We start from the raw sequence: 26921 nt of genomic DNA on the forward strand, positions 1-26921 counted from the left end.
AGATAAACCGTCATTTGTCTATTCCCATGTATCATTCTAAGTAGTTCTCTGGATCTGTCCAGAGAACACTACCACTATTATATGAGCATTCTGTCATTCCTTCCCTGTCTGCTGTCCAGCTTAGTCCAGTTGGCTTGGCAGTCCGGTCTGTGTGGTCCAGGCTGAGGTCACTGTGCGCTGCGCGCCAGCATACCCCACTAATATAGTATAATAAAATTCAGTTTTGTTTTTTTTAATATGATCAGTACTCTAAGTGAACCCCTCCTAATGGCCGGGGCTTTTAACAAAGACAGTTTGCTCCCATCTTGTTGTTGTTATTGTTGTTGTTTATGTGCATGTGCTCGCTCTGGGAGCGGTTGACGTGACAGGCGTGAGTGAAGTGAGCTAATTAAAGGCTGCTTAATAACGTCTGCTTCACGCTCCGCTGAAGGGATGTGTATCTGCCGCAGACAGACGAGCATGAGCACGCATATACTCATGCACACAGACAAGCACACACACACACACACACACACACATACACACACACACACACACGCACGAAAGATTCAAGTTTTATTTGCATACTTGCACACATATGCTGAGGTCTGCCAGGTCATCACTACACAGACTTTAAAACACAAGTCTATAAAATCCTTCAAATGCAATTAATTAAACTTCATAATTTGTTTCTGTGACAGCTGTTTCAAATGGTTGTTATCTTATTATAGTCTCTGTTGTGAATATTAGTTGCAGAAAAAAGGTGGCTCATACATTTCAGGCAGAACAGAAGGCGACAACCTATACATTCTCTTTACAGTGAAAACTGTGCCTATAGACTCCTGTCATGTTCGAGTTGTCTTTGCATTGTGTCACACTGTAGATCTAAAGTCTCCAGGGGGGTTTCTGTGGAGGTGCTCTTATGTTATCGCAGAGACTTATTCAAAAGGAGTTTTCAGGGCCAGCCAGCTTATACAGGCTTACAAGTGCATATTTCTGCACAGTACATGGCGTCTTCCTGACACATGCACATACACACACACACACACACACACATACACACAGACCTGCTCACCCAGACAGTTATCTCTCCAGTGAAATGTAAGCATTTAAGAAGGCAATATGCAAGGGAGAAAAAAAACGCCTCCAGGTCTGTGGTCTGCCCGAATCTCTCTCACACACTCACACACACCAGGGAGATGATATCTACTTTGATCTTGCTAAACGAGCCAACGGGTCTCTCACCTTGTGTCAACCTCCCTTAGCCCTCCCCATCTCCCATGCTGAAGTTGGGCCTTTGAAAACCTATAAGGTCAGGGCAGAGAGGAGACATGTCTCACAGGCAGACCCACGCTCGATTCGCAGACCTAATCCTTTTACTAAGCGAGGACCTTATCAGAGTGAAGAGAACTGGAGTAATTGCATTTCCCCCTTCATTCCCCCCCCAACCCCCCAGAATATTTTAAGTGTATTGTTTTTGGCAAGACCTAACAACCCTTTTCCTCCCCTTTGAGACCCGTCTGCTAACGCGCATAATTTCCACTAAATTGAAACCGGGGACGAAGAACAAGGCGTGTCTAACAACCCCTCTGTGGCGCATTTTAAGTTTGGGAGGGCGGGTCTTGGGCGCTCTGACAGACAGGAGATGTGTCCAATGGGATGGCTGGAAAGTGAGTTGTTGGGGTTGGGGGGGGGGGGGTTGGATAAAATGGCCTTGCGGGACTGCTGTATTGTTTTGACAGCAGGCAGATTGCTTTTACTCATTATCTGCCAGCCGCTCGCCGGCTAATGCAAACTGATTAGAGCAGATGAAACAAAAGGCTCATTAAGCAGGTGTGTTTTTGATGACTTTTGCAATTTGGTGAAGCGTGTTTTTTCGCGCGCGTGTGTGTGTGAAAGCGTGAAAGTGTGTGCGAACTTAGCCATTCAGTAGCACACTCTTGTATGTAGGAAACCTTTTTCGTGGACTTTGTGGATCTATGATGAATTCACTGGTGTGCGTGTGTGCGTGCGTGCACTTCCAATGCAGTCCTCCACCCCACCCCACCCCACACACACACACACACACACACACACACACACACACACACACACACACACACACACACACACACACACACACACACACACCACCCCATCCCCCTGGAGATCATATCTGTCAGAGCTTGAATAAGAACAAGTAGGTGATGATTTTTCATCTGCTGTTCAGACAGATTAGAGTTGACTCAGAAGTCTGTTTACTAGGGAGCTGCAGCTCTGTCAGTTCAGGGCAGGCAGACTACACAGTCTCCTGTTTTAATTCTTCTACGAGTGATTGTAATGTTCCCCTCGTCCTTTATGATAAGGTTTTATTACATAACGCTCAATCGGATTCGCGGTTCCTTTATCAACATATGTTGCGCACGGCGGCGCACAAACACCCAGCACTTCTTGATCAATGATTGAATGAATACAAAAACAAAACTCAATATGTTCGTTCACCGTATTAAACACCATAAACATTTAACAAATAATCTCCCCTTTCAGTCAAAACAGCTTTTAAACCACCCTCCCCTCCCACAGCCGGCTTAGTCCCTGCACCCCGACAAACAATCACAACAAACAATTTAAACAATTTCATTTACAGTTCAACGAGGACAAATAATAATCAGTCTCTTACAATCTCAGTCCATGTGCGGCATCCGCCTGCTTCTGAAATAAAGAAAAAAGAAAGTCTTTGCCTCACCGCAGCCTTGTTTGAGTTTACGATATTCAGGAAAATGCCCAGTCCGACGCGTTTAATCCATAAAGTGGAAAAGACGATCGCGGTTTTGATTGCGCTCCAAAAACAGTCCACGTTGTCCACCAAAAAATAGTAATCCCTAAAAAATACGATTGGAAAAAAAGTAACAGCGTCTTCCCAGGTAACCTGTCCCCATTTACTCCCACCTGTCATCTCTACCTGCGGCGTTCTTTCATTCAAAAACTTGTCAGTCTCTCTTCATTGGTCCGTCTATCAGACCAACCCCCCTCCCAGCCTACAACTTGTGTGTTTCATAAAGGAGCAGCATAACATATTTAAATACAAAGCAACATTGAAAACAAAGTCAATAACATTTCATTGCTCATGGTTTCAGCTTCTAGTTCATTTTAAAAATGACATCTTTAGTTTGTGGATTTGTTACATGATGCTCTGTTGAAGGAAATGAATGGCAATGTCTGTCACACATGCACCGTATGTTCAGTATGAATATTCTTTAAAGTCCTTGCCTGAAAGCTCCTTCCATCCTTAATGCAAAAATTTGGAGTGCAAATTTGGAGAAGGCACCGAAAAAAGTCACACCCAGCAAGTTGGCAGTTGATTCCATGGACAGTATGGGGCTTAGGATGGCAGAGCAGTGCATTTTTCTGCCAGTAGGCAAGCCTATATCATGCCAGATTATAACAGCGGTGACAGTAGTGTCAAGCTCTGTTAAATGTTTCTGCTTTCCCATGCTGGTTGAGCTGACATGTTCTGTTTACCAGTACTCCGGCTATCTGGGGGATTTGTGGCAGGCTTAAGCCCGCGACAGGGAAGCCAATACCGGGTGTTTCACCACTGTTCCTCCCCCTGTCCGGATCGTGTGCTGGAGCCCCCCCACACACACACACACACCACCCCCTGTGTGTATGGTGTGTGTGTGTTTGCACCCCTCTTATCCTCCACAGTCACCTTAAGCCCCGTGTGCACTCTGAGCCTGGCTCTCTGGGCCAGCTGTGAAGCAGGGTCTGGAATTTGATTGAATGCTCTCCATCTGGACACCGAGACGTGGAGCCCTCCTGCCCACACACACACACACACACTCGCTCGCTCGCCTGACACGCTTTGCTTGCTCGGCTGGCTAGGTCGGAGGTGCGGCCGCAGGCTTCAGCTGGACGAGACTGGGCCCGCCGGCGCTGAACAAATCAGAGGCTGGCACAGGCTGGTGTATATGTGTGTGTGTGTGTGTGTGTGTGTGTGTGTGTGTGTGTGTGAGAGAGAGAGAGAGAGAGAGAGAGAGTGAGTGAGTGAGTGAATGTGGTCAGGGGTGGGTTTTTATTTATGTTTGTGGTTTCAGAGGCAGAGGTAACGGCATTGGAGAGCAAAGAAAGTAAATGTGAAAACCAGGGAAGGAAAGTTTAAGGGTTTGTGGTAGTGTTTTGTGCTTGCTCTATGTAAGTATGTCTGTGTGTGTTTGAGTGTGTGCGTGTGTGTGCGTGTGTGTGTGTGTGTGTGTGTGTGTGTGTGTGTGCCCGTGTGTGTATGTGTGCTTAAGCTTGAGAGTGTTTAAGGGAGTGAGTGTGTGTGTGGGTTATTTGAAATAAGTGTGTGTGTGTGTGTGTGTGTGTATACTGTATGTGTGTGTGTGTGTCACCTCCGCGTGCTCCTCTCGGTAGCGTGTGCTCTGGCAGATTAGAGCGTCCCTTTGTGCTCGCTAATCACCCAGGTGACACCGAAATCCATCCGCCACCGAATCCATCCCATCCCATCCAATCCCATCCCGGCGCTCCGCTCCACTCCTCCGCTTTGTGTCCCGCGCTCCTCTGAAGCCTCGGCGCGCTCAGCCTCCTCAGATCCCGAGGAGAGCAGCGGAGGGGGGGGGTGGGGCATTCTCAGTGTCATCCCAATGAAGTGACTCTCTGGTGGCGCAAGTGGAGGGGTTGGGTGTGTGTGTGTGTGTGTGTATGTGCACGTGTGTGTGTGTAGGATGATTTTCAGGGCAAACACATGGTGCCTGGTGAGGAGGTGTAATCACCGAGCCGCAGGTTTTAAGTCCCCTACGAGGCTCGTCTGCTGGTGACTGACAAGCCGGGCTTTAGGCGGCCTGGTGTTGATGCTGGTGCTGGTGTGTTAGGCCTGGTAGGCAGTAGAAGCAGCAGCAGCAGCAGCAGCAGGCATGTGTGGGTTTAGCACTGATCTCCAGACAGGTTCCCCTCTGGTGTGTCCTACTCACCTCCCAACACACACACACACACACACACACACACTACACACACACACACACACACACACACATACACACACATACACACACATACACACACACACTACACACACACACACACATACACACACTCACGCACTCACACTCACTCACACACACATACCACCACCTCCACTTTTGTGATTGACAGCTGCTGCGGCTGCGATGCTGGGGGAACGCTGCCAGGGCCTTAAAGGTGTGTAATCCTCCCAGACAGCATCTGGTGCCGCCGCTCGCTTCCGCATCGGTGGGCGTCCTGCGTCTCCGAGCAGAGCAGATGATCTCCCGTCAGGCGCGGGGCTGAGTGGGAAGCTGACGTGTACCGCCAGCGAACATGGGGAGCTGTCATGTCCCTGATGATGGCCGCATTCTTTCCCCCCTTGTAAGAATCGCGGCCCTGGATGAGTGTTGGACAGGGTTGGGAAATTACAGAATCCTCTGATGAAGAGACAGCACTGTGTGTGTTTGTATGTGTGTGTGTGTGTGTGTGTGTGTGTGTGTGTGTGCATATGTATGTGCGTGTGTGTGCATGTGCGCGCGTGCATGTGCACATTTGAGTGAGTGTGAGTTTGCGATTGCTTGTCTGTCTGTCTGTCTGTCAGTCGGTGTGTGTTGACAGTGTCCCTGAAAGGTAATTTTCTTTGGTCTATCATAGCCTTGGATGAACAGTGTGGCATCATCTAATTTTTGTCCTGTCACTGCTTTGAAAGCACAATACTGAGCCTCTTTCAACAGTAAAAAGACAGCACTGTTTGTCCTTAAAACTCCAGAAAAGAATTCTCACCTTCACAACGAATAATAGAAGAAGAAAGAGAAGGGTGGCTTACTTATTGGGGTGCTGTATCGCTCTCTTCTGATTTGAGATCTTATTGGGGTGCTGTATCGCTCTCTTCTGATTTGAGACCATATAACCATCCAACTGTACTTACATTGATCTTTGAGCACGCTTGTCAGGACTGCCTACACCTTGTAGCTATCAATGTTTGCAGTTAATGTTTCATGTCATCTGACTGTTAGCAGGTGGGGATGGAAAAAACTAGACCCGAACATCCTTCATTCACCTTTTCTCTCTCTCCACAGACTCGCACGGGATGGACCTGTTTGCGGTGGCCGTGCACGAGTTCGGCCACGCCATCGGGCTGGCCCACACGTCGGCCATGGAGTCCATCATGCGGCCGTACTACCAGGGCCCTGTGGGCGACCCGCTCAAGTATGACCTCCCCTACGAGGATAAGGTCCGAGTCTGGCAGCTCTACGGTAAGCAGCAGACAAGGCTTCGCCCACATTAAATACCTGCATTATTCATGCGATTGGATTTGTCTGGCAGAGGGGGGGATATTGACAGGCTTGAGAGAGGGAAAAACGACACTCACTGAACCTAGCAGGTTTTTGCGGTTTTTATTTGAAGTTGCCCAGCGAGGTCAAGGATCCGACAGGAGCTTGTTACACTTCAACCCCAGCACTCATAAATTCCGAGGCAGGCACGCTGCTTCTCTGACCCCCATGAAAGTTAAGTTTATACAGCCTGTGGACATGAGATGATGAGCACTTACCACAGAACGCCTTCTCAAAGCACACACACTCACACATTTATTTATCTAATCATGTCTTCTTTGTTCTGTTATCCACTGTTAAATGTGAGCTTAATCCATCTGCCATCTTCTTTTACACACACACACACACACACACATACATACAGAGAGAGAGAGAGATAGAGAGAGAAAGAGAGCAAGGAAGAAACGCCTTCACGGCTCTTCAGGTCTGTCAAAGATGGTTTTGCAACAGTGCCCTAATGCAATTCATGGATAGTTAGTTGTTGGGAACAGGTGGACAGAGAGAGATGGACACAGGCTGAGGAGGACAGCTGAAATGAGGCCCAGGGGCATACCAACACAAATAGCCTGGGAGAGAGACAGCTGGTGACATCTCTATTGCAGATGAACAGACTTGTCTTTCTCTTGTTCTCTCTCTCCCTTTCTCATTCTGTTTGTGCTCCCTTTCACTCTTTCTCACTCTCCTGTGTCCCCTGTCTTTGTCACAGACACACACACACACACAAGGAGCACATACAGAGACAAAACCTGACCCAACGCACCCAGCACTAAGCCTTATCACCAGTGTGTCTCCTGCAATTACCCACTGATCCAGCACATCTGTGCAGCTGTGTGGGCCAGGAAGCAGATTGATTTGTGTATGGGGGGGGGGGGATTTCATTCATGGGGCCAGGTGAGGAAGTGGGCCTTAATAATGGGTCCCTCGGGCAAAACACACGCACACACACGCACACACACATACACACACTCACACATATATACACACACACACACACACACACAAACAAACAAGTGAAAGGGAGCAGAAGAGCACACATAAAGGGGGAGGGAGAGACCGGTGGTGGAGGAACATGCTCTAGCAGTGCCTATAAGCCAGAGATGTGTGAGAAGAAACCTCCTCCTGCTCGGGTCTTAGTGCAACACTATGCACTTACAATGGCTTGATGCTTGATTTGTGATGTGTACAAGTGTACATCTCTCTCTCTCTCTCTCTCTCTCTCTCTCTCTCTCTCTTTGTCCTCGACCCTGGAGCCCCAATGCTGCGGCGGCAGCTGCAGCAGCAATCAAAGAAGTTGTACTGCGTGCGCTGCACAGCAGGACACCTACTGTGTGTGCCTTTACTCCTCGCCTGGTGCAGAAAGGAGAACAGAGCTATACCACTGTGTGTATAACACTGTGAAAGGACACTATGTTCCTCTTGTTTATTGCCTTGGCGTTTTTTTTCCTTTCGTGTGTGCGATCTTCATCTGTTGTCGAAGTAAAAGATGGCGGCGCGAAGTGTGTCATTGGCGTAGTGTTATGATCAACAAAGATGCCCGTTTAAACGCGTTGCCAGGAAATGTAAACGGAGCAGGTTTCTGCTTGGGCTAAATGTTTTAATGACTCAGTGAGTCAAGAAATGAGGCCCACCTGCCGACTGTTTGATTTGTTTCTCTTTGTTTCCATTCTGCTGAGTCAGTCAGCCTTGCCACTGTGTACAGCTCTGTTTGGTACCCGCGTCTGGAGGCCAATAACAAACCTCACTTCTGCCTGTAGCCTTCTGTCTCTCTGTCTGTCTGTCTGTTTCTTGCCTTTTGTTGATAGTGTAGGTGTGTGTGTGTGTGTGTGCGCGTGCGCGCTTGCGTGTGTGTGTGTGCGTGTGTGTGTGTGTGTGTGTGTGTGTGCGCGCGTGCGTGTGTGTGTGTGTGTGTGTGGCTGAGCCTGATTGTGTAAGTGTGCGTGTGTTAAGAGGGGGAGTGTGTGTGTGAGTGTGTGTGTGTCTGTGGCTGAGCCTGATTGTGTAAGTGTGCATGTGTTAAGAGGGGGAGAGTGTGTGTGTGTGTGTGTGTGTGTGTGTGTCTCAGCCTAGGCCTTTTCACACAGAGATTACGCTAAATTTGCGGGAAGAGGAGACGTCTTTTTGCCGCAGCGTGTGTCTGAAAATGAGGTGAAAATTTGCCGGCCTGCTGATCTGTTTACATGATGCGGCATTTTGGGGAGCCAGGAGGCAGGGTTAGCTAGCAAATTAAAATGTGACGTGCAATAGGGGGCGTGTAGAATGATAGTCGTAGGCCTTATTATGCGTGGGCCTTCAGATGCAGCAGGTGTGTGATTTCCAAAACCAATGTGGGAGAACAGACTGCACTTTGGTTAGCTTGCATTTTTAGTACCCTACAAATGCAAGTGAAGTTGCTTTGCTGTTGCTTAGAATGTTAGATTCTTGCAATCAATGTCTTCAGACAATAAAAAGTAATTTGGAAGGGAAATAGAAGAGAAGAGAGCTGCTGCTTTGTAAAGGTATTCTTTCTGTCCCACCCAAATTTGCGGAACTACTTGCGAAGTAGCCTATTCATCACATCTATCACACAAAAGAGCTTTTTCTCAGCTTTTAAACAATGTTAGTGGTTAATTGTTGTGGTAAACGGTTTGCGAGAAAAGTAACTTTAATTTAATTATATTTTCTGCGCCCGTCTCCCTACCCATTCATCTTGGTGGAATACTTCGTGAACTTTCCCTCAACACATGACAAACCATATATCAGAATAAACAGCAGACCTTACCGAACATAAAGGTGTAAAACATTCCCCTGTACAGTTAGCCATTCCAGAGTAATCCGGTTTTAAATTTGCAGCAATGTCTATATGCATGTCTCCAACTTTGGGGTTCACAATGTGTTTAAATTGTTCAATAGGCCTACATGATTTTATAACAGATCAAATATAAAATAAATGTTACAAATATCGCCTAGATATCTGTAAGCAGAGGTGGACAGACACAGCTTCATTACTTGAGTAAAAGTACAGATACCCTTTGCTAAATTTTACTCAAGTACAAGTAAAAGTACAACAGTCAGATGTCTACTTAAGTAAAAGTACTAAAGTACTTGTTTTTAAAAGTACTTGAGTATTAAGAGTACAAGAGTACATTTTCTAAATATTGCATTACTACTGCCACAGTGCACAGTACAGAAACATCCTACATGGAGTTATAAAAACAATTTAATGTTAATACCTTGGAGAATGTAAAAGGAATTGAAAGTAAAATCAAGTCATTTTCATCTTTTTACCATGTTGCCAGGGATGGGCAGTATTTCTGACACATGTATTTAAAATACGTATTTCAAATACAAAATACTATCTTGTAATGGAAACACTTGAAGCGAAAACTATCATTAACTTGTTCAGAAAATTGAAATAGTCTGGCAAGGTGGGGCCACAGGTTGGCACATTCCCGGGATGGACCTGCTGCGTCTTCATCCATTGTTTCGTCCATGGTTTCATCTCTCATCTAAATCTAACCATGGAGTTGACTTTGGCGGAAAGCTGAAGGTGATTGCTGATAGGCTGTTCCAATCAGTGGCGCCTGCACAATCAAATCACGTTTGAGAGGGAAACAACAAATTGAGGGTTTACGAGATTTTTCTTTTTTCCTTTTTAATTTAGAAGAAGTAACGGGTACTCACGGTTATGGATAGAAATGTAGTGGAGTAAAGAGTATAATATTTGCCTCTCAAATGTACTTGAGTAAAGTCATGAGTACTCCCCAAAAATGATACTCGAGTAAAGTACAGATCCCTCAAAATGTACTCAAGTACTGTACTCAAGTAAATGTACTCCGTTACTGTCCGGCTCTGTCTGTAAGCATTACAATCAGAGGATATACATATAGGGCAGACAGACGCTCATGAGTTCATGCTTTGTTTTATCGCTGGATTTTAGGATAGCCTATTATGGCAACCGATAGCATTCCAAGCTACAGTCTAGCAGGCATTAAATGACTGGAGACTTTGTGAATTTAAAGATTGACATAATGTGCTGTCTCTGCTATTGCTACTTTTTATCAGTTAGATTTATTTGCAATCTCCTGTGGTGGGCTGGACATAGCATCGAAATGCCCCCCAGATTCCCGTTTCTGCCTTGACCCATTCACACTGGTGCCAGAATGAAAAAACTCGGCAAAATGTCTAGTGGGCTTGGTAGTAAATTTGGCTAGACACTTTGTCCTGCCGTTCCGCCTCGGTCTATGTGAAGGGGACAGTCGTTCTCGCGATTCTGGTACATAAAATCGCGGCGATTTTGGCAGTGTGAAAAGGCCTCCTGATTGTGTAAGTGTGCGTTTGTTAAGAGTGTGTGTGTAAGTGTGTGTGTGTAGGTGTGTGAAGACACCACATGAGATGCACAGAACAATTATCTGTAATGTCTCTGTTTCCCAGGGGTTTCCCAGGGGTCCGCGAGATTCGTGCAGATCCACCAGTTCTGCAGGACCTTCCTGAGAACATGACCCTTCCCACAAAAACTATGGCGAGATCCACCAGTTCTGCTGGACCTTCCTGAGAACAACGTCCACCGTTGATGTTAAAGTAACATATTTCTCAGTCTAAACAAACAAAAAAACTATGGCGACAGTTCAAAATTGTGCCAGCAAACAGACATGGAGCTAACATTATAGTCACTAAAGCGGTTAACATTACAGTTAAGTAATAACGCTCTAACATTACAGACTAAGTAACTAACATATTTCTCAGAAACATACTCAGATGAAATTTTACACGAGCCACAGTTTTTCGGTCATCACAAATGCCCGAATTCAGCCAATGGATTCTTACCTGAAGAAACCTCTGCCCACTGCCAGACTCTGTTGTCTCGAAGATTCTTATCAACCTTCTCTGGTTGTCTTCTTCGACTGAGGAGGGCTGTCAATCAAATCTCACTCTTCAAACACGGCCAATCACAGCAGAGCTAGTACCAAACCTGGTTACCGCCCCCAAGTAGAGCAGAAATTCACTTTGCACGAGCAGACATCAACTTCGAGAGAGCTGAGTGATTTTCGAGTGAGCGCTGGTCAGATTCCTCCTCGCTCGCAGCATATTTTTCCTCGTTTGGGGAGCAGTTTCCTCTGAGTGCGTCTTGGCCAAGAGAGAGTATTCTTGGCCTACCGCAGTTAATATCTACGAGTGTGAAATAATATAATACGCCCGTATGCATGTTTTATCGCTCGAGTGCTTTATGGCACTTTTCTGTCGCCATAGAAAACTAACACTAAACAAAACACCTTACATCATCTCTTATCAGTGACCTTTTCTAGGCACTGGATTGGACTATAGGCATATATAATAATAATATATGAGATTGCGGCTTTCTTCTGAACATGGGAGATCTGAGGTCTTAAATCTACACACACACTCTCATATATTATTATTTATTATATATATAATAAATAATATATGAGATTGCGGCTTTCTTCTGAACATGGGAGATCTGATGTCTTAAATCTACACACACACCACACACACTAGCATTCACACTGCTATACAGATTGTATTAATGCTCCCACAGTGTGCAATACAGTTCTTATTCCACCTTGTTCTTTTGCCCTTATCTGTTGTCTCCTGGAAGCCCAATCAGGCCGATTATTTTCCTGCTCACACACCACGCCAAGCGCCCTGCCTTCAAAACGCACAGCCCCAGATCAAACAAGAACGCACGCAAAGGTTGACTCATCACAAAGCTTCTGTTTTTCAAGTTTTTTCATGTGCGGCGGTTTTAAATGCAAACACAGACTCCTCGCAGTGAAACACACAAAACGCGTAGGCACACACCCACAGACACACACACACACACACACCCACACACACACACACACACCACAGACACACACACACACACACACACACACACGAACACACAAACACACTCCGTCCTCACTCCACTCTTTCCAGTCGCACCAGTGATGTGGTGTGGACAGAGGGTAGATTTAGTCTGGCAGAGGTCACTAATATAGTCCTCAGAGAGAGCTGGGCTTAATAAGCTCTGAATGAAGATCTTTGTTAATAAGGCGCAAGGCACATTTGCCACTCACAAAAGGAGTACTGTGGTGGTAATTGCCCGGCCATTAGCAAGCGGGCCACGTCAACCTCTTAAAGCCCTCATTAGAGGCCCAGTAATGCATTCAGAGACCCTCTCTCGGCAAGCAGGTGAAAACTTCCCCCTTGATGGCCAGCCAGTTTTTTAATAGAGACCCCACCAACAAAAATGCCTCGCTCACATGTATGTGGGGGGATGTGTCGGCAAGCTGGCCAGCCACGCACTCGTTTTGGTGAGCGCTGGCGTGCTGCCTGACCACACACACACACACACACATACACACACACAAACAGGCATGCAGAGTTGCTTGGTGTGTTTGTTTGGACTTGTATCGAGACAGACAAACAAATGCATTACTGGGGATGTCTGTCAAAACAGGGTGCCAAATACTGCAATCTCGACAGTCCATATGGTACCTACTCTGTCTGTGTGTGTGTGTGTGTGTGTGTGTGTGTGTGTGTGTGTGTGTCTGTGTGTGTGTGTGTGTGTGCACGCACGTGTGTGTGTGCGCGCACGTGCGTGTGTGCGCATGTGTGTATACAAACACACAAGCACACAGACTCATTCAAAGATCTGCCGTTGAGGATTTTTGTGTTTGTTGTCAATGTTGCATCAAATCCCAATCCAAATGAACAGTGATGTGTACAAACAAACAAGAAACTCAGCAGCAGAGGCACAACAATGTAATCACTGTTAGGGGTGGCTTGCTTAAGCATAATGCCCATGGCCTTCCCAGCTGTCATCAGACTGTCAACCAAATTAGCAAAATGATCATCACAGCCTGCTATGCACTACTGACATAGAACTGCTCACACATCATGTTTAACCAGCGAACTGCCATCCAGAAAGTGTTGCAATCTGTAAAGTTCAAAGCTCAGCATTAATTATTGCAAATATATCCCAGTATACACTGTGCATAAGTATTCATTTATGCAAGGACTTATACTGGAACTCTCCCAAGGGAACATTTCAAGAAGCACAACTTTTCAGTGGTTGTCAAGACCCTGTGAAAACACCAGTGCTACGTTTGCTGGAAGGCTGCAGCAGCGCCAGTGATGAACTTCCAACAGATAGCTCATCTCATATGCTGAAAACTTATTTAAGCTTAATGTATGTTCAGATATTGGATGTATGGTAAACACTGCGCTGAAAGCAAGGACACATTTACTCAGACATTCATAGAATTCCTTAGTTGCTGCGTCAATAAAGCAACTGTTTAAAAGTCTTCATCTGTCTCTCCCTTTCTCCTGCCTCATCTCTCTCTCTCTCTCTCTCTCTCTCTCCCTCGCTCTCCTAGGCCAGCGCGCGATGCCCCCGACAGATGCACCACTCACTTTGATGCAGTGGCCCAGATTCGAGGCGAGGCCTTCTTTTTCAAAGGTAAAGACCAGACCACGTGTATGTGAGTAGTGAGGAGGAGAAGAGAGGAGGAGAGGAGAGCAATCAATACGGCTCTGAGCAGCAGCCCAACCGCGAGACTCGGTGATTCAGTGCTCCAGTGTGTCCCTAAAGAGCTCACGGCTCCGGCTGGATCTCCTCAGATCAGAGGACGAACATTTTCTAATGTGCAGCGCCGGACGTTCCCAGCAGTGGGCTTCTGAGACAACCTCGCCCACTATATCTGTTCTCAGATCAGTCCAGAGCAAATCTGCTCCTTTTAAGAGCATCCATATTGATGGCAGATGATAATGAGATGGTTTTTTTTTTTTTGAACAGTGGAGAGAAAATAATAGAGAGAGAGAGATAGAGATAGAGAGAGAATGACAGGAAGATGGAGGATGTTTCTGGTTGGCTGCGTCAGGCAGGAACAGCCTGTGGCTCTGCACACATGTTCACTCCGTGGTCATTTTTCATGTTTGCAGTGAAGAAGAAGCCCACAGCACACACTCCGACAGAGTATGACACATGTACACACACACACACACAGGCACAAAGGCTTGCACAGAGTCGTTTAATTAAACACACATCCAAACCCACACACAGATGCAATGCGACAGCGCTCCGAGATTGTGTTACTTGGAACTAGCACACAACACACACTCACAATGCCTTATAATGACTCTGCTCTGTTCAACCCCCACAGGGAAGTATTTTTGGCGTCTGACTCGGGAGAAGCACCTGGTGTCTCTACGTCCAGCTCAGATCCACCGCTTCTGGAGAGGACTGCCCGCCAACCTGGACAGCGTGGACGCCGTCTACGAAAGACCAGGCGACCACAAGATTGTCTTCTTCAAAGGTGCGCAACCCCACTAAACAACCCCGAAACACACTCCCATGGCTTAGTGAAGGACAGCCGAAAGGGGTAGCACAATTTGTCCACTTTGGCAGAACCCTCTAGGGCATTGGCTTGAGTGACCATAAGACAAAAGATCTGAACAAAGAGCAGTTAAGCCCTTGACTTTCAAAATGCCACTTGAGAGGTCCTTCAGGCTGTCTAAAACACACATTCAAGTCTTCTGGGAACCTGGAAGTCATTTAGCAAGAAGACATCAAACTCCTTCGTGCTTAATTAGATTCCTTTACTCTTGCCAGTGCAGTTCACATTTAAACTGCCTCACACCGCCATATATAGAGTAAAGTATACAGAGGATATGGGCGAGCATGGGCTTGTCACTTAGTTCCACTGAGGCCCAGTCCTGCAGGAGCATACACTCTCATATATATTAATACGATCTGTCAGGATGATAAACTGTTCCAATATCCTGGGGCAGGGTTATTGATAATTGGAAGTGAAAAAGGGGGCATTGTTAAGAGAGGATTCCATTAAGTTTAATGACACCACAGAGGACATATCTCAGTCCTCCCCCACCCACCCCAAAAAACCTTCCTCCACCCTCTGAAATATTTGAGGCTTTTGAGACATTTTGATGATGAGGACGGAGCCTGAGTGTTCTTCAGCGTTCTTTAAAAAAAGAAATTGTTCTTCAAGGGTAGGGAACTCTTTCGAAGAATCTATTCAGAACAGTGGGAAGTTACAAGTGTAAGGACACGACTTGCAAGCAGAGGTTTAAATATTTATGGTTATGTGAGCGGAGACGCTATTTTTTTCTTCATTTTTCATTTTGAGGCTGTCTTAAAATTCGGCCTCAAGTCTTTGTCTCTGATATGCCAAGCACCTCAACCACCTCTTGTGGACAAATCTTTTCCATTCTCCTGTGCTACAACAGTGAGAGTAAAAATGCTCTTTGATTTACCCTCACTGCCCAGGTAAAAAAAAAAAACTATTAAAAGTATAATTTTTGAAAGTGTACCAAGTACAGTTTGTACTTTTTTTCATCAAATCCAAGTGTAATTAAGTGTATTGAATTATGTATTAAGTTCAACTTAATACCAACTTGACTATGCTTTGAGTGTAATTAGTGTGCTAAAATGGAACAACTTTTTTCAAACTTTAAGTGTTCTTAAGTACATTATACAAAAAGAGATTTTATGAGCATTCGGAACACAGTCGCAGTACAATTTTGTAACATCCCAAGTGTATTGGAAATTTACTTAAAAGGCATTACAGTATAACTAATAATAGTGTAGTAGTGTATTTTGAATACACTCTTATCATCCTCATTTCTATTCATTTGGCATGCTTCTGTAATATTTTAAATTAACTTCAAATGTACTTCCTGACTACAATAAGTGCCTTGAAAGTTTGCAGTTATGTTAATAAAAGTATAGTCTTAAGATACTTTAAGCATTATAAAGGCATGCAATTTAAGTATAATATTAGTGTGATTTAAAATTGTACTATTAGTACTCTTCTAACTATTCTGTTACATGACAAATTACACTTTGATTATGAGAAAAACATTTTATTGACATGAATGAAAACAAAACATAATATTCATCCATAACAAAAGTAAAACATTTTTCTGAAAGTTATGGATCTCTTGAGCATATCTTTTCAAGTTGGATGTGGTAATGCGATAAAACATGCATTTGGGTCTATTATATTATTTCACATGCATAGATTTTTCGAGTGGCTGTTTGGAGCGCTGGTCAGATTCCTCCTTTCGCAGCATTTTCTTCCATGCTTGGGGAGCAGTTTCCTCTGAGTGCGACGACAGAGAGAGAATTTATGCAAGATGCATTTAATATATATGTGTGTGAAATAATATATAATACACCCGAATGCATGTTTTATCGCGCAAGTGCTTTTTGCCACTATTGTGTCGCGATACTCTACATCCTCATTGGTAGACCATCAATTCAAAATGCAGATTTCATGAAAAACAAAAGTTGTTTACCCTCCTAGGTGAGAGAATTTGCCCTCAAAGCTTGAAATTGTTTACTGGACACCCAGCCTACAAGCCAACAACTTAACAGTCTAACATGGCTAAATTTGTAATGCATGATCATTTATTGCTTATTTGTTTGCAAAGTCTTCTGGCCCAGAAAGAAAACCATGGTGGTTACGGATCATGGCTGAGGAGGAAAGGTACAGCTGGTAGAGTTGTGCAGTGAGTGAACTTCCCTCCCAACACTGAGATGTGGTGGCAAAAGCTGTGGTAGCTAGCTTCATTACTAGCACACCATCTTCCAGTCCAAGATGCATAAAGTTTTTTGGTGGCAACCCGGGCTGGACAGCAGTCAAATGCATTGACCTTGGTATTAGAGAATTTATCTCTGTTGTCTGTGAACAGAAAGAAGATGGACAACATTTTATAAGATAAACAATATTTTACACAGAAATCCATTGGCAATGATGAGATTAATACAGATTATCTGTACCTATTTGACATTTACTTTGTATGGGTCAAATTGGTATTGACACCATCTGTTTGCCATCCTGGTATGGGTAGACCTGGCCAGGTAGTCTTTCCTTAAAGCGTTGTGCACCTTGGCACCGATATGAGTGCAACCACCCTGTTTTCTGCATTTGATTACCTTAGATTCCTTTGTTTCCAATACAACCCTATTATCGTTTTCGGGTCAAATGGCATTTTAAATGGGAGTCGTAGGGGCACTAGCCTACTATTTTGATGCATGAATCAATGCATGTATCAAAATAGTTCTGCCCCTACGACTCCCATTCAAAATGCCATTTGACCCAGAAACGACAATACAGTCAAGCTTAATGGTGGCGCTTCTGACTTAATTATGCTTTCAAACGAAAGTTTGACTCAGGTACATTCACAAAAAGACCCTAGGTTGGATTTTGGCTTGAGTTATGCTTTAAGGGTAATGGGGCAAGGTCCTGGATGAAGAATATTTACCTTTACTGCTGATTATGAGGCGTTCAGACATCTCGGTTTCAAAACTGTCCAGGAACACCTGTAAAAACATACATAGTTAGGCTACAGATTAAAACTAGGTAAATTTCAAACACTACCATGAAATGAACTTGAATGCTCTGTCAAACACGAATAATTAAAAAAATCTAAATCTATCGCATAAACCAAGGCATAATATCAATCATGTAGCCTAAGCTTCATAGCACTAACTTAGTAGAACACCAGGTTTAATTCCCCCTCTAATATCAATGGTGAAAAAAAACGTTCTACTTCATAAAATGCATGTAATTTGTCCTGTAGACTCATTTTAAAAGATGTCTCCACGATTAAAGAAAAAACAGCTACAATGTCATTAGCATGCCTAATGAATGTGAAGTGTGACTAGCCTAGCACCATCCTCCTTTCTGTGAGGTAGGCTACACCACACATAATATTAAAGAACATTGGTGAACTTTAGGCAAACGTTGCTTAATAAAGAACACACTTTCTTCCATCATAGTTTGTCTAACGTTAGTGCTAGCCAACGCTTGTCAATAATCCCACAAACACAAAGCAGGCTAATGTAGTTTTCTTCTTGATAGGGATCTGGGTCGACGTGTATGACGTTAATGTTAGCTAAATTAGCTAATGCAGGGATTAAAGTGAAAAAAAAAACGTTTGACTGAACTTTTTTCAGGCCATAAGTCATACGTTGTTCATATCTACCTATAGAGATAGCACCCTTTTAGCGTCGCGACCTATTGGTTTTTAATGTACAAAAAGATGCAAACAGCAAAGTAAAGGGAGTATTCGCCTTATTCACACGGCGGCCATTGTTTAAACCAAAACGAGGCTACAGGGTACACTTACTATAAAATTAATGCCACCTACAGGTGAATGCATAGAACATAACAATCCTATGGTTTGTGTACCCTGTAGCCTCGTTTTAGCCGCCAATGGCCACCATGTGAATAAGGCAAATTGAGAGTGTTCTTGATTGAGATTGAGTGTTCCTGATGAACAAAAATATATTTTAGTACCATCCCTGACCATTGCTGATTAGCCATTGCTGTTCTTTTCTACTGCAGCAATATTGTAGAAAGGCTTTAACACACTCTTATTTAATTACTTCAGGCCAAAAGTGTTTAAAGGGGAGATTTTTTTCTTGTTAATATGCAATTCTACACCAAGTAAAATCTATAAAATCAAGTTTGCTAGACTTCCCATTTCCTCATCAAAGTAACGAATCAGAACATTCTAGACATTGTTCATATTTCCATTTGTTGCCTCATCCGCATTTAATGAAAACATGGTAATTTTGAGTTTTACAGACAACTTAGTTTTCCAATGAGCAGCAATACTGTGTGTGCTCATGCAGGAGGCACATTTGATAACGACAATCTGGAGACGGTGCTTTTGTCTTCAGCAACAGATTGTATAAGGTTGACAAAAGGGTTGCGATATGGTGAGGGACAGGTCGTCTTGCGCTATGAAAGAACATGCGTAGCCTAAACGTAAAAACGGTCAGCCATAGATAAACGTAGCCTACCTCTGTCGTGGTGGCTAGTTGCACCAGGTAGGGAAGATGTCCTGAAGTGCACGAACGTTAACCTTATGGCGGTCTTCTGATTGGTGGAGTGCTAAAACGTTTTCCTATTGCATCCATAAACAATTTTCTTGCAGCGAACCGCGCAAAAGCAAACCCCCGGCGCTTTAATTTCTTTACACCATGGGTTGTTAGTTCTCCCCCGTTTCCAACAGCTGCCCATCTCCATTTATTTTTTAACTTTTGACACCTGCCTTCCTTTAGCAACACCGCATCCATGACAGCTAGTGGCCTTGCCAAATAGACGCCTACACAAATCAATAATATTTTATAGCAAAGTTAAGTTGGACTATTTTAATTGTATGGTTATTTTTTGTCAACATAATATGTCGTTAAAAGTGAGGCCTAAGGGTTCTGACCTTCCAACAGTTCGCAAATTGTGAAAAACATTGTTGTACATGTCATAACAGACGGGATAATAAATTGCATAGGCTACGGTTTATATTAAGGCCGCTTTACACATAATGTTAGTTGCATTGATTAAAAACTGTAACAATAATAGTAGCCTACATCGGGTGGCATAGAAGGCTATCTGTTCAAGTCATAGGTGACACCCAAAATGAATGACCTCCCTGACAAGAGTTCGCGATAGTAAGAAATTGTCTACATTGATGCACGGAAAGAACACAGCCTTTCTTCTCGAATTCGCACATAGAGCTCACAATATCATATCCAAAAAGTTAAACGGATTGGCCAACCACATCAGCTGTCTCTAATGTGTCACTATAATCCAACTTTTAGACCGTTATAGTCCTCCGTATGTGTTCTTTGGAAAAGCAAAGGTGATAGCCCCCCCCCTCCTATTTTTTTTCTCATCGGATCTGCATCGATCTCAAATATGACATTTCTAAAATCAAATTGACGGAAATCCGTCCTATGACGGAGAACTTTAATCCTTGAGCTAATGTGATCTGGCATTGCTAGCTTGTACTAGAAAGGATAAAAACAAACTCTTGAAAGATTGCTAAGCCATCAATTTAACTTCTCCAAAGACTACCGAAGGTCATAAAGAGTAAGCTACATCAGAATCATTTAACAATATGCTTTGGGACTCACCTGATAACGAATAACTTGGCACTTTAGATCCAACTGGCTTCAGCCCTTGTTATCTCATATGAGGAGTCCTTGCTCTGTAGGACGTCTCTGGCATGACTAGAATTTATGGTATCTTTAATTTGGACAAACCTGTAACCTTATACGGACCGTAAACGTATGCATTTTCTGGTCTCTACAGTCCATCTGTCTTGCCAATAAAGTTACAAGCATAGACTGTATAAAATAAAGTTAATGTTGCACAGATCCGCCCACTTCATTTCAAATTCAAACAGCCATGTTATTGGTTAACTGGACTGCCTATACATTTAACTGTGTTGCCTATAAATTTAACAAAATGCCACATTCATCCTCTCACAACCTCTACTACATCACAAACGTATAGGCTACTACCTTACTAAGACACAAAATCAACAAAAGAAAAAATATTATTTGATGACCAAAACTGATAGATCAGTGTGTCTAGGCTAGGTTATTGCACATTGCCATCCATGCGGCTGACATGTCAGGCCTAAAGGCTACACACATTAGTATTTTATTAAAGGTGAGATGACTATGAAACTATACAAACAATGTATTAGGCCTACCAAAAAAATATACTTTCCATAAGTACACTATATTACAACTCTAAGTATTAGCAATTTAATACACTTAAACTAAATAAACTTCTTTACCATTTAAAATACACTAACAACAAAGTACACTTTTAAAAGTACATTACAAAAACACGTTGAATATTGCACAATAAGTATATTTAATTTTAGTACACTGAAGTTGAACTTAATAACATCTACTTTGAAGTATACTTTCTAAAAGTACACATTAAACATACTTTACATAAAGTACAAAAAGTGTAAGCATACTTGCTTTATACTTCATATACTTTAATCATATTTCTAACACACTATACTTATATACACTATATAAGTATACTACTTTTTTACCTGGGTGTTTTTCTCTTATCTTCTATTCTCTCTCTCTCTCTCTCTCTCTCTCTCTCTCTCTCTCTCTCTCAGGAGTGAAGTACTGGGTGTTTAAAGACAACAATGTAGAGGAGGGCTACCCACGGCCTATAAGTGACTTTGGGCTCCCCATGGAAGGCGTGGACGCTGTGTTTGTGTGGCTGCACAACGACAAGACCTACTTCTTTAAGGACAACCGCTACTGGCGCTATGACGACCACCTGCGGCGGATGGACCTGGGCTACCCCAAGGACAGTGCACTCTGGAAAGGCATCCCCATGCATCTAGACGATGCTATGCGTTGGTCCGACAGTAAGTGTCTCTTATTGCATCTAGATGATGTTATGCGTTGGTCTGACAGTAAGTGCCTCTTGTTGCGTCTAGACGACACTATACTGTACATTGGTCCGACAGTACCAACCACGATTAGGCACACATAAATGTGCGTATACTATAATATTACAGGCAGTTAATATGGTGTAATACATGCACATACAAATACATATACTAAATGAATGTGTATCAAAGAGTGCATGACGACCATTTAGTTCAGCACTGCAGTCTAATGCACTGACAAATAATGCAAAACCAGTATGATTTGTGATGGGTACATGGCATGGTTTTTGTTTGTTATTGACATTGTTCCTGGTAAATTGGATATGGCACTGGGTCAGTTGATGCTGATGCATAGCACATTCATCACCAGACAGTAACTTTTGTCAGAGATAAATGGTTCACACACACACAAACACACACACACACACACACACACACACTCACACCTAGCCAAATATGCACCAAGCGCTCTGAAGTTTGTGCCACCACAGTAGGTGTATTCGCTCTCAACTTCGCTCATTTGAGGATTCTCCTCCAGTTTGGATGATCTCCTGTATAATTCAGCAGCTTGAACAAGTCAATTTTGGAGCTTGTGTTAAACATCCCAAGTTTAGCTATACAGTCTGTGTGTGTGTGTGTGTGTGTGTGTGTGTGTGTGTGTGTGTGTGTGAGTGTGTGTCTGTGTGTCTCATTTGGCGGACTTCTCCTTGTAGTGGGGTGGCTCTTAACCCAGTGGAGGAGAAGCACTCTGTTCTTCTCCTCACTGTTGGACATCCATTATTCAGAGGCAGACTGTACATACTGTACAGAGGCTGCTGGCCGGCGAGTACTATACATCTCCAGCACGCCGTGCAGAGACTGCCCATGTCAAAGAGATTAGAGGAGAGAAGGGGCTTGTGGGAAGTGGAGGTTTTTTGGGGGGGGGTGGGACACATTTGAAGAAGAGGGAGGGAGGGGTTTTTATTTTTCATTTGACATGTTGTCTTGGAAACGTCAGCAGTGCATGCACACTTTGGCTGAATGAAGTTGGATAAGGGCATTGTGGAGAGCCTAATGTGACCATGAAAGTTAGAGGGCGTGTGTGTGTGTGTGTGTGTGTGTAGTACAGTACAGTACAGTGTGTGCTGGGAAGAACAGGTCCTTTAGTGAGCAACAATAATGGTAGCAAGAGCCAGAAGAATCCCTCACACACACACACACACACACACACACACACACACACACATAGAGAGAGAGACTTCTAATTAATTAATAATAGCTAAACACACACACACACAGACACACACACACACACACAGAGACACACACAGGCTTTCACCACGGAATTCATACTGACCACAGAAAGCAGTCTCTTGCCCCCTTTGTCTGTGCCTCTCACTCTTTACACACATACCAGAGTCCCATCAGAGTAGCCTTTGTTCAAATGTACCTTTCTGACTGCATCTTTTGGTCGTTTCTTGACTCACTCACACACACACACACACACACACACACACACACACACTGAGTGAATACACTGTAGAGAGGAACACAGTGTAGAGAGAATATGGAGTAGCCTTCCTTCCCCTTTCAGTTGAGCCTCAGAATTAGTTGTGTGTGTGTGTTTGTGTGCAACTGCGCATGCTTGTTTGCCTGTGTGTTTGTGTGTGTTGACTCCCACTAGTGATCGAGTCTGTTCCAGCTCCAGCTTTCATGTTTGATGTATGCTTGTGTGTGTGTGTGTGTCTCTGTGTGTGTGTGTGTGTGTGTGTGTGTGTGTGTGTGTGTGTGTGTGTGTGTGTGTGTGTGTGTGCGCGCTCTCCATCTGTAATTAAATCTGTGTGTGTGCCTGTGTATATCATGGATTTCTGTGTATATGTATATATATGTATGTATGTGTGTGTGTGTGTGTGTGTGTGGGGAGAGAGAGAGTATGCACCCAGTGAGTCGGCCGTGTGTGTCCCTGGCCTCCCCTGTGCCCTGTGAGGCTCCACACCTGCTCAGAGCCGGGCGGCTGGGGGAACTGGAGCCACTTCAAACAGCTCCCGGCCAGCGGCACACACACACACACACACACACACACACACCAGCCCAGCACTGGGGCCCTCCGACAGCTGGAGATAAACACCAGACACAGATAAACAGACAGACAGACAGAGAGAGGGAGAGAAGGATGGAGAGAGAGGGGTGGAGAGAGGGAGAGAGAGAGAGGAAGAGGGATGAAGGCAGGGAGGGTCATGTAAGCAGAGTGATGGAATGAGAAGTGTGCTTTATATAGTTGTTGCCTTCAATTGCGTTCATCGTGTTCATTACTGTTGTTTTGCCACTACTGATCATATACTGTTAGTTGAAGCTTTCTCAAAGCTGCGCATGAGTGTGTGTTATGGCCAGCTCATAATCAGGAAGACAGAGGACTGTAGGCGCCGGAACGGCAAATGGAAAACTTAACAGAGACGAGCACAGAGAGGACTCAAGGATGAGGACACCCAAGAGAGCAAAATAAACGAGAGAAACAGAGATGAGGTGTTTCCATTTTTTATGAGAGGGACCGAAATGAGGAAGGGGGAGACGTGTACGCACAGACACCATCAGGTAATGATGGAGAGAAAGTGAGTGCATAAACATTGATGAAAATGTATTTCCTACGGGGAGAAAAAGGGAGCCATTGAACTCGGCCATGTATTTTGGAGGACTGCTGGGTTTTGTTTTCTGACAAAGAGAAACTCCTTTTATTTCTCCCCTGGTGATGCTCTTTCTTTCTTGCTCCTTTCTTCTTCCCCACGGTTTTTTCTTCTTGCCCATCTGCCCATGTCCCCCCTCTCCCCCTTTCCTTATTCATCCAACTCTCTCTCTCTCCCTTCTCCTTTATTAATCCATCTCTCTCTCTCTTCCAGGCGCCTCATACTTCTTTAAAGGGAAGGAGTACTGGCGGGTGATGGGCAGTGACATGGAGGTGGAGGCCACCTACCCACGCTCCATCGCCAAGGACTGGCTGGTGTGCACCGAGATGCAGTCGGACTCACCGGCCACCGAGGCCAACCGCTCGGACACGCGGCTCCGTGGGCCGCACCACGCCGACCACGCGGAGAACGGCTTCGAGGTGTGCTCCTGCACCTCGGACCACGCCTCGCCAGGGGGCACTCAGCTCTCCCTCTCGCCCTTCTGGGTACTGGCCCCTCTCTGGACACTCTGGATGGCCCTATCGGCGGCCCCGGGGCCCCTCTGATGACTGACAGGCCGAGGGAGCGGGCGAGCGAGCGGGCGGGCCGTGGACTGGACTTGAAGACCTGGAGCGTTTCTGGCTACTAAGCCCCACACTTGGCCCAGGTGCTGGGAGGGCCGAGGCGAGACAGGGCTAGCTGGCTCACTTGGAGAGTGGCAGAGGGGACAAGACTGGACTCATAACGGCTCCCCTCTATCAGACTGGCAGACGCCGATTAGGCCTCTGGACACCTCTCCACCTCTCTGTCTGGCCGCTTGTTCTTGTGTTTAAACTGGAATAGTTCAATTATTATTATTATCTTATTATTATTATAATTATTATTATTATTATTATTATTATTATTATTATTATAAGCCCTTCCTATTTCTCATAAGTACTATGTTTGTAATGGTGATAACAATAATAATAATAATAATAATAATAATAATAACTTGGAGCAAGAACTTCTCAATGGGGCTCCCTGCGTTTCTGCAGTCTAGGGATGAGAGGCATCATGGGCTGTTTCCTGTCACATGACCTCTCATCATTCTGATCACTATAAGTGCTTTAAGAATCCAATCACTTGTTTCTCACTGCTGAGAACCTTCTGGAACGTGTTGGACCTCTCTTTCCTCTGACCACATGCACATAGTTACTCATTCTCTCTCTCTCTCTCTCTCTCCACTTTCCAGTTATCTATCTGAGTCTCTTTCTTCTGTTTTTGTCTGTTTCAATTCATCTTGTTACAGTGCATTTAATATCCGGCAGGCTTTTCCCAGAAGTGACAAAATAGTCATTGTCTGTATTTTTATAAAGCAGCTACAGTCACTTATGAAGGACTTGCATGATCTGAGATTCACGTTGCCTTTCGTTGCCACAGTTACCCATATATTTTTGTTTTGTTTTTGTTTTTGTTTGTTTCAACATGTTCTCCTGCTTTGGAGACAGAATGCTGTTTCCTTTGGTTTAAGTCTTTCCTACTAATATCTCAGTGTAGAGGGAGTTTTGTGGCCAACACAGAGAGACTGAAAATGCCAATCAGCTCCAGACTCTGGATCTGTTGATAGTGCACACATATCACAACTGGATTTGTCATAATTGCTAAGAAATATTTACATATATAAACATATATGTACACACAGATATATTTAAAGTGAAAGGTTATATGGCAGTTGCAAAATGTAAATTCTGGGCTGTCTTTTCTAAGGTGAGATATTTTTGTAGAAAAAATAATAATAAAGTGGAGTTTGAAGAAGGCCTTTGGTGAAATATGGTGGTTTTATTTCTAGTCTGGTTTAGCACAGAAGGACTGAATGTGTGTATCTTTCTGTAGTTTTCCTTTTTCTTCTCTTATCTCTGTAATATTTTTTACTGCACACTGACACAGCAGCCCTGGCCACCGTAAGGCATATATTCACCGCACGCTGTTGTACCACCAGATAGAATGTGTGTTCTGAGTTCTACCCAAAAAAAAGAGACAGAGAAAGACCGCCAGGGTCTGTCTCGAACACTGTCCTCCATTTAAATGATGCTTGAATTTAAAGCTCTCCATCTCAAATGACTGGCTTTCCATCTCAGTGAATGGCTTTCCATCTCAGTGACTCAGGTGTCTGCCTGTCAACATGTTTAGTTTTCTGCGTCTGCAGTTGAAATAGCTGTTGTGTGAAGCCCTCTTATTTGCCCTACAGACAATGAATACATGAGAGGATTTAAATCATTCGCCAGACAGTAGAAGAGATCTCTTCAGTGGAGACCAAGTACTTTTGCCACCTTAGTAACCGGGTAAAGGAGAATTTTAAATTATTCTAAATGTTTATCTAGGATGATCAGCATTCAGGTACGTCTTCCACGGATCCAGATAACAAAGACTCTGAAAGAAGCAAAGTAGCCGAGAGGAGGAAAGTGCTGACCTGCCCAGCTTCTTAAACGACTCGATTGTGAAGCTAAAGCCTGAAATTAAATGTTTAGCAGTCTGTAGCCAGACAGTCCTGCCAGAGACTCACAGGTTACATCATTCATCCAACAGCCTACGTCCAGACTATCACAGTTCTCAAAGGTTTCATCATTCAATATTTGCACTAACTGCTTTTCCAAAAGTCCACCGCTGCCCATAACGAGTCTATGTTTAGGTCTCAATGCAGCAAAAGTCAGTTCAAGGGTTGTGTCTGTGCTTTATGTCGAGGGCTGTGTCCACCCTCCGCCTGGTCCAACAGAGTCCAACA

The 26921-nt window shown here is 44.2% G+C and overlaps 1 protein-coding gene across 1 annotated transcript in view; it reads left to right on the forward strand.

Moving 5' to 3' along the window:
- mmp17a (matrix metallopeptidase 17a) overlaps nt 1-25968 on the forward strand; it is a 71110-nt gene extending 45142 nt beyond the window's left edge. The window contains exons 6-11 of the mRNA XM_048258744.1: nt 6042-6218; nt 10718-10774; nt 13645-13737; nt 14441-14593; nt 21237-21494; nt 24392-25968. Of these exons, the coding sequence (XP_048114701.1) occupies nt 6042-6218; nt 10718-10774; nt 13645-13737; nt 14441-14593; nt 21237-21494; nt 24392-24723 (1070 nt within the window). The 3' untranslated portion in view covers nt 24724-25968. The remainder of the gene's footprint in view (nt 1-6041; nt 6219-10717; nt 10775-13644; nt 13738-14440; nt 14594-21236; nt 21495-24391) is intronic.
- Nucleotides 25969-26921: the final 953 nt, after the last annotated feature.

Source organism: Alosa alosa, chromosome 12 (assembly GCF_017589495.1).
Source record: "Alosa alosa isolate M-15738 ecotype Scorff River chromosome 12, AALO_Geno_1.1, whole genome shotgun sequence".
In the NCBI taxonomy this organism is placed as follows: Eukaryota; Metazoa; Chordata; class Actinopteri; order Clupeiformes; family Clupeidae; genus Alosa; species Alosa alosa.